Raw genomic sequence first — 10,827 nt, 5'->3', positions numbered from 1 at the left:
CTACAGGGCTTTCTACCTGTGAATTTCAAATGCCCATATTGAAATCGGGCTGCAAATAACGGAGGTGTTAGAGCTTCAAGACTGTAAAAATCTTTTAATTGGAAAGTGTTCCAGTTTGTGATGTTAATGACAGTGGGATTCTTTTTTGGGTTTTTGGGTATTGGATGTCTTATTTTAAGACTCATGTTAAAAGATATATTTTTTAGAGCTGCTGTAACATGTTTCATAAAAACTTTACATCGGTTCTTTCTTGTAGTTTTTGCTCACCTTAACCACAAAGTAATTTAAGACCTAAAGTAGGTCGGTACTCTTTTCTGTGAAGATGAAAATAACAGGAGCTTATCTGTTATAAAGAACTGAACCAAAAATTGGGACCAAATGTTTCTAGTCTCTGGAGTAGTCAAAATCTGGATTCCAGTTTTGTGGCATGAACTCATCCTTATTCAGAAGATTTGGGGAAACCAGGTCTGATTTTTCTGCTGGTGAAGTTCGAGACAAGGCAAGTTTTCCATGGTTTGGGGTTTTATTGCGAACATTTTTGCACAGCTCTTGTTATGTACTTCTTATGACATCAGTGCTGAAGGGGAGAAGGAATGTAAACATCTGTTTTTTATAACCCAATTCCAGGCTTATAACCTGATTAGGATAGGCAAATGTTTCTATATGATTAATTTTCCAGTCACAACATGATGGTTTTGAGCACTGGAATTCAGTACTACTTCTAAAGTTTATAAACTAAGGCGGGGACTAATAATATGAATAGTATTGTATAGTTTAATTTTCATAACTGTGTCAAACATAACTACATTGCACTCTGTTCACCTTACTCATGTGACTAATCCCACTGAGAACAAAGGAACTGAATTTCCTCTCATTTTGGCTTGAAAATGATACATTGACTTTAGAAGTATGACTCCTGATCTAAAGGATAAGGCATTCAAGGGGACTGAGGTAGCGTGGAATCAGTTCTGGTCTCTGCCACAAACTTCTTAAGTGACCTTAGACTGGTCACTTAGGGCATGTCCTGCCAAGTGCTCATGTGCAGTTTGCGGTGCCGGCCAGAGCCACCCTCTGGTTGTTGGCCAGGCACTGGGCAGCCGGCTTGGTGCTATTGCTGCCTCAAGAGGTTCCCAGGACCCCAGAGAAGGCTGCTGGGGCCAGCATAGGTGCTGGCCCCAGCCCCAACCCCCAACCTGCCCCAGGTCAATTTGCTGTGTGCCGGAGCACATGTTCAGGTGTGTGCTCAGGGATAAACAGCAGAGGCACAAATATATGCCACTGCTGTCTCAGAGGGAATGTGTGCCCCTGCATGTGTGTAGATGTTGGGACATGCCCTTAGAATCTACTTTTTTCCCCAAAGATATTTAGGTGCCTTGTTGGATTCCTCTTTTCCTTTAGGCACCTAAATACCTTTTGAAAAATCTGGGCTTTAATTGTTTTGCCTCCATTTCACCTATTTGCATAGAATCATAGAAAAGTAGGGCTTGAAGGGACCTCGAGAGGTCATCTACTCCAACCCCTATTCTAGGCAGGATCATGCCTATTTAAATCTTCCCATACAAATCCTTGTTTAACCTATTCCTTACACTACAAAATCAACTCAAAACATATTGCCCAAAGCCATCAAAATAACTTTAACCTGCCACAGGAAAAACAAGATGAGGGGTGTCCTGATGCTGAAGGATTGTTAAAATGCACTCACGAGATCCAAAGAAGAGGGCCTTCCCTGCCCCACATGCTCCCCACCACCGCAATCTGCTCCTGTGTATGTGTTGAACAAGGGATCCAACCTCAATGTAATGGTAATTCATGCAGAACCAGGGTCTAAATGGGAGAACAACCAAGCCTATTATGAGTAAGAGAAGGTGCTTTAGGTTCCGTGCCAATTAGTGTTTTACATTACTGGAATGCAACAACTGTAAATACTTATTTTATCCTTATATAAAATATACACACCTGCCCTACTGGAAATGTAATTGCATTTTGCATTATTGTTATTTTATAGTTTCATAGTTGGTAGGGTCGGCAGGGACCTAAGCAGATCAAGTCCGACCCCCTGCTATGGGCAGGAAAGGATGCTGGGGTCAAACAACCCCGGCTAGGTGATTGTCTAGCCTTCTTTTGAAGACCCCCAGGGTAGGGGTGAGCACCACCTCCCTTGGAAGTTAGTTTCAGCTCCTAGCCTCCCTGACTGTGAAGTAGTGCCTCCTGATGTCTAGCCTGAATCTACTCACAGTCAGCTTATGGCCGTTATTCCTTGTTACTCCCGGTAGTGCACAGGGGAACAGGGACTCTCCCATTGCTTGTTGGTCGCCCTTGGCAAGTTTGTAGGTGGCCACCAGATCCCCTCTCAGCCTTCTTTTGTGGAGGCTGAACAGGTTCAGGTCCCATAGCCTCTCCTCATAGGGCCTACCCTGTTGCCCCCTGATCATGTGAGTGGCCCTCCTCTGGACCCTCTTGATGCTATCCACATCCCTCCTGAAGTACGGTGCCCAGAACTGGATGCAGTACTCCAACTGCAGTCTGACCAATGTCACATAGAGGGGGAGGATCACCTCCTTGGACCTGCTTGTGATGCATCTATGGATGCATGACAAGGTGCAGTTATGAAGAAGAGCTTGAGTAATGACTCTTTTTCATGACAAAAACCATCACCTTATACACACATTTGGCTTTGTCTTGAAAAAATGGGGTTTATCTCTTGCAAATTAGTTGACATAGGGAAGGGAAAACTGTCCAGTTCATTGCAGACACATTAATCTCAGTGCTCCTTTTTTGTTTGCAAGAGACATCTAACCCCTTTATTCTCATCTGATTATCTGTCCCATTATTCTCTGTTCCTTCCTTGGTTTCACTGCATACTCACAATATCACCTTTTCTTCTGGTTGCCTCCATCCCTCAGAACTCATCTTCCCTTTTTTACCTTACCCAGAATCTACCTCCTACTGCCTTTCCCAATATACTGTTTCTATTCCCTGTTCTCTGGGAAACTGCCTTTTCCATTGATATTTAGGTCTCCAAAATATACATCCCATTTTTTGCCCCCATTTTTCAGGAATTCTTTCCTGAGTGCTACTTCTTTCAGCTAAATAAAAGCAGTCAAAAAGCCCAAAGTTGAATCCACTCAATCTTTGCTGGTTAGTCTAAGCTGTGTTGATTGAACCAATAAACAAGTGAACAGACATTCACTTTTGATTCCAGAAATACAGCCATATGCCTTCAGTGGGCTAGGCCAGAAGCTGGGAGGTGCTAGAGCACACGCCCCTGCTGGGCTGCAGCAGACAGCTTGGGCCCAGGCTAGCCTGTGGGTGGGGGCTTGCAGGGAGGTACAAAGCATCCTGGGATGCTGGAGGACTGTGAATTAACTTGAATCTGGATCTGGGACAGACATTCAGTAAACTAATTTAACCTAAATCAGTTAAGTCTGGTACTACATCCATCTAGGTTTATCTTCAGCCAGTTTCAGCCATTTTAAAAGCACTTTGGGTAGGGACAGAAGTTACACATTAACCAATTTAAGTAATCAGAAACTGGTTTAAACCTGTAACAGAACATAAGTTCAGTGCACATAAACCAGTTTCAAAATGACCCAAACTGGTTTAAGATAGCCATGGTTAAATGTAGTATCAGACTTAACTGATTTGGGTCAAACCGGTTTATGCAACTTCTGTCCCAAACCCCTTCCTTGTTTAAGTTAAACCAGAGTCCCCCAGCATCCCAGAATGCTTTTCAGCCCTTGGCTGGGCTGTGCTGTCTATTCCAGAGAGCAGGGCTGGCTCCGCCCCTCTGCTAGCTGGAGTAGTGGCGGGGGCATGGCATGATACTGGCCAGCATGGCCCCGCTGAGGCAAAGGGAGCAGGGAGGGGGTTTAAACCTTAATGGTACTTAGCCCCCTGGGAGGGGCCTGGCCATGCCCCCAGGCCAGGTGCCCTCCACCATTTCAGCTGCTGCTGAAGGGAAGGAAGGGTTGCTCTAGCATCCCCTGTCTTCTAGCCTGAGTCACTGCAGGCATGTGCCTGCATTTCCAGAATTGAAAGTGAATGTCTATTCACTTGCAAATTGATTCAATCTTTGCATTTTTGATTGACCTGCAAAGATTGAATCAATTCAGGCTCTGGCTTTTTGATTGCCTGCCCCAAGCCTTTATGTGCACTGAACTTCTGTTGTGTTACATATTTGATACAATTTCTGATCAGTTATACTGGTTTATGTGTCATTTCTGTCCCGACTCTTCATGTTCAGTTCTCTCCTTACACTGTTATGCCATTTTTAGGGCTGCCTTGAGCTGGAACTCTTTCAGTTGTGAGGCAGGATTTTGCAGTTGCTCTAGAGGATTAGAGCCTGGGAGAGCTTGAAGGCTCTTAGGGGAGGAGAATTCAAAATCTGACTGCTAATTTTGAATTACCTTGTGAAACAGCTAGCTGCAGGATTTCCCAGATCTTGTATTAGCAATTGCGGGCTGCAGGAGCAACAAGTAGAGAGCAGATTGCTAGATAACAAGATAGAGATGAGGCTTGGGGTGGGGAAGAGGCCAAGTTATGAGCAGAGGCATCTCCCCTTTCTCACCATCTGATACGCCTGTTTCAGGGCTAGAATGGGGGAGCTGGGAAAGGAGGGATAAAGAAGATCTGCTTTCTTCCAGCCCATATTTGTCATGTTTCTTTCAGTTCCATACTGGGAAAGTAATATAAGTGGTGCTCTCCTGCCTGCCTGCCAGCAATGAAGTTGTGTATTTGGGTACTTTTATCTCCCCACTATTACAAGGCTATTGCAAATCCTTGCTATTGCTTTCTCACTAGTAGGAGTAAAAGGTTTGAACTGACTGTGGATTGGGCTAGCCAGCTGGGCTGTGAGGACACAGGGAAGTGTCGGGAAAGTGAATGAGAGAAGTGGAGGAACTTGGAGGGGAGAGTTTTTAGCTATGTAGGAAAACTGTAAAGAGAATGGGGAAATTCCAGGTGTCCTCTATTGTGCAGGCACAGTCCTCAGCAGAACCACTTTGTGCTCCCCTGTCCCCAGGAGGTGGGGAATGTTCTGCTTATTTTCCCTTTTTGGGAAGAGGGATTCTGTATCCCAGTGCCGAGGGTTAAAACTAGGATCAGAGATATGCAGCACCTTATCTTTTTCATCACTGGGAGAACTGAATGCATCCAGAAACTATCACAGAGCAGTAGGGGAAATGGTGTGTCTGTGGAGTGGATTTCCTTCCTGAGGCTGCCTTCTGTTTCTGTTGCTGCCCATGAGAGCTTTGCCCTAAGTGATTCTGTGGTACTCAAGTGACCCTATAAACATTTTTAAAAGTCTGCCCTAAAAAGGGGCCTCCAAAGCAAATGCAGGGAGGGGGGCATGGGTGACCAATGGGAAGACGCGGCTGGGCTAGGCATCCGCTCCTTGTTGCCTCCCAGCAGCAGCCGGGAACCTCAGTCTCTGGCCAAAGACTCCAGCAGCAGCAGTAACAGCAGCAGAACATTGGGAGCCTCTGTCTCCTGCCAAAGAATCCAGCAGCAGCAATACTCACACAGTAGGGCATGGATGGGACTCTCTCCTCTTAGTCAATGAGACGCTGCCAAAGTTCTGCAGACAAGTAGAATGGGAAGGGAGAGAAAACAGAAACTACCCATAAACAAAAGCTGCTGCATCTCTCTCCCTCCTTTCATCAAAGGGCTGGTGGAGCCTATGCGTGGGGTTTGTGCAGCTCAGATCTGAGCTGAACAAAAAACTTTTTCTTTTCTTTTTCACATTCAGAAGGGGAAAAAAAGTTCAAATGCATTTCTCAGCCACAGGGGAAGCCCTTTGATTTCTATTCAGAACTAAGCACATTGCTTAGACACTAGTGAGGAGAAAATGATTTCCCGTGGAAATATTCCTGTCTGGGGAGTGGGATTCTGCATAGTGTTCTTGCTTGCTCTGTTTTCTTCTTGCTATGCACAAGATACCAGAGCAGAGAAGGAGCCCAGCGCTGATGAAATCCCAGAGGGAGCATCTACTTTGGCATTTGTGTTTGATGTTACCGGGTCCATGTATGATGACTTAGTTCAAGTTATTGAAGGGGCATCAAAAATTTTGGAAACCTCTTTGAAGAGACCCAAGAGACCACTTTACAACTTTGCTTTGGTGCCTTTCCATGATCCAGGTAAGGAAATATTTTTGGGGGTCCTGTGGACTGAGGAGATGTGTGTGTTTGTATATATGTCTGAAGATATTGGTGTCGTACACTGAATTAAAGACATGCAATACATAAATATGTAAAGACATAATAGTGCTGCCACACTGAAGAAAGAAATTGAGGGAGACTAAGAGGCACAAAGTGAAAAGGGAGCACAGTTCTTATATTCTTACCTCGCCTCCCTCCAAAAAGATGAAATTTCTTGCTCTGTTACATAGCATAAGTATTTTATGAAATGTCTTAGTCACCGTTTTCCAATGAAATCCTCAACCAGAATAACTTGCCAGTGGTAAGTTATATTCCATTAACTTCCCTCCCTGTATGAGTACAGGAAAATATGCATTAGAAAATCTGAAATGTTAGAAATGCACGTGTGACACCATAAAATTGACTTTAATCCAAGTGCACACAGAGAACAAACAACACAGATTGAAAAGCTCGATATCCCTTTTGTAACAGCTATTCAAAGTTGAAATGAAAACACTTTCTCCTGGTGGAGAACATTATTAGGAGTATTTGACTGTTTGGCTCCATTACCTACATCTACAGAATCTCCTGACTCCTGATTACTCCAGTAAAATCACATTTACTTGTGTTCTGATTGTGTGCTTCTATTAGGTTTCTGAACAGTAAAACGGTGTATCATAGTGCGACTTAGATTTAGTTCTTGCATCTTTCCCATTGTTTCTCCCCTTCCTCTATTTTTCTCTTGCCTTCTGCTATGTAACTGGGTATATTTTGTCTTTCTGTCTCTCTCAGCATCTGTTTTCTATCCCTTTCCTATCACTTTAAACTTGCTTTCTCCCCTTTCCTTGTCAAGCCTTTCCCAGTGACTTGAAACGGAAATAAGAGCTGGATGCCCCAGGCTGGAGAAGAGAGCAGCCAGCACACAAGAGGAGCTCAAACTAAACGTGTATGGTAGTGTTTAAAGGAAAAAAAAATCTGTCCTAGGAAATCACTTTCCTGGTTCTGCTTTCCCTTTAGCACCTTAGAATGGAACATTCTGGGAATCATTCTACTAGGGTTCAAGTCAGATCAATATATTTAATCTCTTAGATGGATCTAGAGGCTTTTTTAAGTAAATCCAAAAACAAAAACACAAACACTCCCCTACCAAATATCTGCCATCAGAGTATTTACCTGTTATTATTGGAATCCACACAACTGAAAAAGTATGGAAAAACTTCTTTTTTCCCATTCTTCCATTTGTCCATGTTGTACAACTCTTGCATGTACAGCTTACATTTTTAAGGTTATTCGTGCCTGTGGAATCAGAGTACCGTGTATGAAAAATATGTCACTGTCACCATTTCTCTCTTGAAATAGGACAGTCTGTTTCCTTTGCTTTTCTGTCTTCCTATAGCACTTTTAAAAGCAGATGCTGGTGATTGTAAAACTTAGCAAAGGGAAACTGGGATCCCCAAACACTTTTTAGGTTCTTTTTAAGCATCAAATGGATTCAGGTTAGCTCCATTTTGATTTCCCTCTTTTTTAATTTTAAACTGATTTTTATAATGGAAGTCTTGCCACTGGCTGCTTCTCTGTAACATCTTATAGCTCTGCTTTCCAGTGTGACTTGTTCTGGAACATTTTTAATCAAACCTGGAAGTGGGAAGGTGATATTATTCGGCATAACTGGCACACATGTATGATGGTGTATTTTGGGTTGGGTGGTGTGCTGTCATCCCCCACTTAATGTTACTGTCCCCTTCCCTCTACCTTTTCTCAATTTGGATAGAAAAGTCAACCAGCAATATTTTTCAGTGATTCTTCTAGTGTTTTTACTTTGTGTTACAGGTTTTCAGACTGCTCATTTCACCAAATCCTGTCTTCCCATGCCTCTCTTCTTCATTCAGTTTATTTTGTCTTCCCTTCCCTAAGACCTTTATAGTCTTTACTTTTCAGTCTTTCCTTCCTTCCCTTTTTATCTCTGCTTCCATTTGAGTCTTGTTCTCTAACTCCTCTGCCATCTTGCTCTCCAAAGCTAAAATGGCCCATCCCCTTACTACCTTCTTTCTGGCATCCCCTCAGGTGATCCCCTTCCTTGGTTAAAGTTTATTTAGTAACAAGCCTAAAATTAAATGTGCATAAGTTGGAAATGTGTTTGCAGTTATACATTTGCATATCCTAATATGCATCTTTACATAAACGATCAAATTTCAAACAGAGTCAAGGATAGATTTTTTTTTTTGTATGTGCACTAGCTTGAGGAATAAATACTGTCACCTTAAACCTAGAAATTCTTCTTAATTTTGGAAAATAAAATGATTTCTGTAGTGATTTTTCTCCAATAGTACCAACCTTTCCCCAAATTTCCCATACAGGCTGCTACTTGATATCATAAAAATGTAGCGATAGCTTCTCATCCATCTATACCAGTATCCTATCTTGGTTATAAAAAATCTAGAAAAATAGCTGGCTTGGCTTGGCTCCAATCTGGCTGCACCAAGGAGGGGCACGGATTGGCCTGGCCCTGATCTGGCTGTGTTGGGCTTGGTAATTTGACAGCAGGGGAGGAGTGGCAGTATTAATTACTACTTCTCCCCTGCCACCAAATTTTCTAACCCTGTTGGGATGCCTGCAGGCCAGATGCCATGGATCACAGGTTGGATTTGGCCTGCAGGCTGAGCATCCTGTATTAGGTAATGTTCAGTTGTCCCACAGAAATATTTTAACAGTTTGTGAGACCCTGGTGTTTGTCATGTAAGGACTGTTGGACTACACTGAAAATGCAGTAGATAACTGGGTTTTACAGATCCCTCTCTCTCTGCATAGAAATCTGCTGTTGTCTGGGGTAATTTCAAAAAGAGTAATCAGGTTTATGGCTAGTAAAATACCCTCTTAAGTCAAACATTTAATTTCACACAAAATGAGTGCTTGATGGATGGAAGGAAGTGTGCCTTTTGTTTCTCTACGCAAGGCTCTTTTCATACCTTGAGCTTTTTTCATACCAGGTTTTCACAGAACAACTTTCTAAATATTGCCAATATGTAAGTAGGCTCAATTTTAAATGTTCTACTACTTAAACATTTATAGCAAATAGAATTTAAGGGCAACAGCTTCAAGTACTTCAGAAACACAAACATTTGATCAACCTAAAAATTGTCCTAAAGGAGGAATTCTGATGTTTCTGTAACATTTACTGAGGAAGCTCTGAACAGTATGTCAAGACATATGACAAAAGGCACAAGTATGATACCATTTGAAATGCCTTGAACATCTGTCATTCTCCTGTGCTTGTTAGTGACAGCTTTCATAAAAAATGACTTTTTAGACCTGCAGTGCTATATTGTGGTGTGTGCTATGTGTCAATGCTGAAGTAGAATATGGCTAGGGACAGACATTACACATGAACTGGTTTAAGTGATCAGAAACTGGTTTAAGCCTGTAACAGAACAGATGTTCAGTGCACATAAACCAGTTTGAAAATGACTGAAACCGGTTTGAGACAAACCTGATTGAATGTAGTATCAGATTTAACTGATTTGGGTAAAACTGGTTTATGCAATGTCTGTCACAGACCCTTTGCTGTTTTAAGCGAAACTAGGAACCCCCAGAATCCCAGCATGCTCTCTGGGCTGGGCGTGGCTCTCTGTTCCACTGCAGAGTTGGGCCCTCCCCTCCACTCCCTGGCTAGAGCTCAGCTAGAGACTCACAGGCACAACAGGCTCTGCTGGCTTCCCTGTGCCCCCCCTCCCCTCCTCTCATCACTTGCTGCATAAGCAGAGATCCCGCTCTCCTTTCTCCTACAGTATGGACCTAGCCAGTATGTGGTATGCTAGCTAATCCTGTGTAAGGCAGATAGGACAGTGTTCACTTAGGGTTTTTTGGAGGTAATCACCAGTTCAGAGGGTAATGCCTGTGCATTCCTTCCTTTGGAAAAAAGGTGTGTAAGAAGAGTTTGTAATGAGCAAGACTTTGGTTTCTGATGGGTTGTTAAATGCTGATAACAGAGCTGATAAATGTTCTGTTATCGACAGGGATCTGGGTTTTCCGTTTCCCATGGAAAAATGGAGAAAACCATGGATTCCCTGTTTTTATTGGAAAAAACGCGGATTTCCCTTTTAAGCAGAGAAATCCACGGAGTCTCCGCTTTTGCAAAGAGCTCTAGCAGGCTGGAACAAGCCTGCAAGAGCTGATTGCAGAAAGGGCGGGAAATCCCCAGCCCTACCCGGAGGGGAGGGAGAGGGGGAAGGGCGGGGCCTGAGCCTCTAAGTCAGACATGCTGGGCTCAGGCTCAGACTCGCTCTTCGCCCCTGGATCCTAGGTAAGTGGGGCTTGGGGGCTGTGGGGCAGGGCTGGGGAAGGGGGCTGGGGGTTGAGGGAGTGGGGGTGCTGCTGGCCCAGGTGCAGGGCCAGGGGGTGAGGGCAGGGGTGCCCCTCTGCAGGGGGCTTTGCGGGCAAGCAATGCAGGGCAAGCATGCTGCCCAGCTGGCTGCTCAGGGGAGGGAAAGGGGGAGGCTCACATGTAGCTGACTGCACAGCTCTGTGGCTGACTATGCAGTGGTGGTGAGTGATGGGTGAGGGGAGGCTCGCATGCGGTGGCCACTGCTGCTTACCTGTGGGGCTGTGCCAGCAGAGATGGCCGCTGTATACAAAACCTCCCACGCACAGCTCCGAGCATGGCTCCACGGCGGCAGTGGGCGGCCGGGGGGGCTTT

General features: G+C 44.1%; 1 protein-coding gene across 1 annotated transcript in view; it reads left to right on the top strand.

Annotated features, from left to right (window-relative positions):
- The first annotated feature begins 5,824 nt into the window (after positions 1 to 5,824).
- HMCN1 (hemicentin 1) overlaps positions 5,825 to 10,827 on the top strand; it is a 359,897-nt gene continuing 354,894 nt past the window's right edge. Inside the window, 1 exon segment of the mRNA XM_006023882.3 lies at positions 5,825 to 6,134. Within this exon segment, the coding sequence (XP_006023944.1) occupies positions 5,846 to 6,134 (289 nt within the window). The 5' untranslated portion in view covers positions 5,825 to 5,845.

The sequence above is a fragment of the Alligator sinensis genome, unplaced genomic scaffold (assembly GCF_000455745.1).
Source record: "Alligator sinensis unplaced genomic scaffold, ASM45574v1 scaffold468_1, whole genome shotgun sequence".
NCBI lineage: Eukaryota > Metazoa > Chordata > Crocodylia > Alligatoridae > Alligator > Alligator sinensis.
This window is presented reverse-complemented; position numbering and strand designations above follow the sequence as displayed.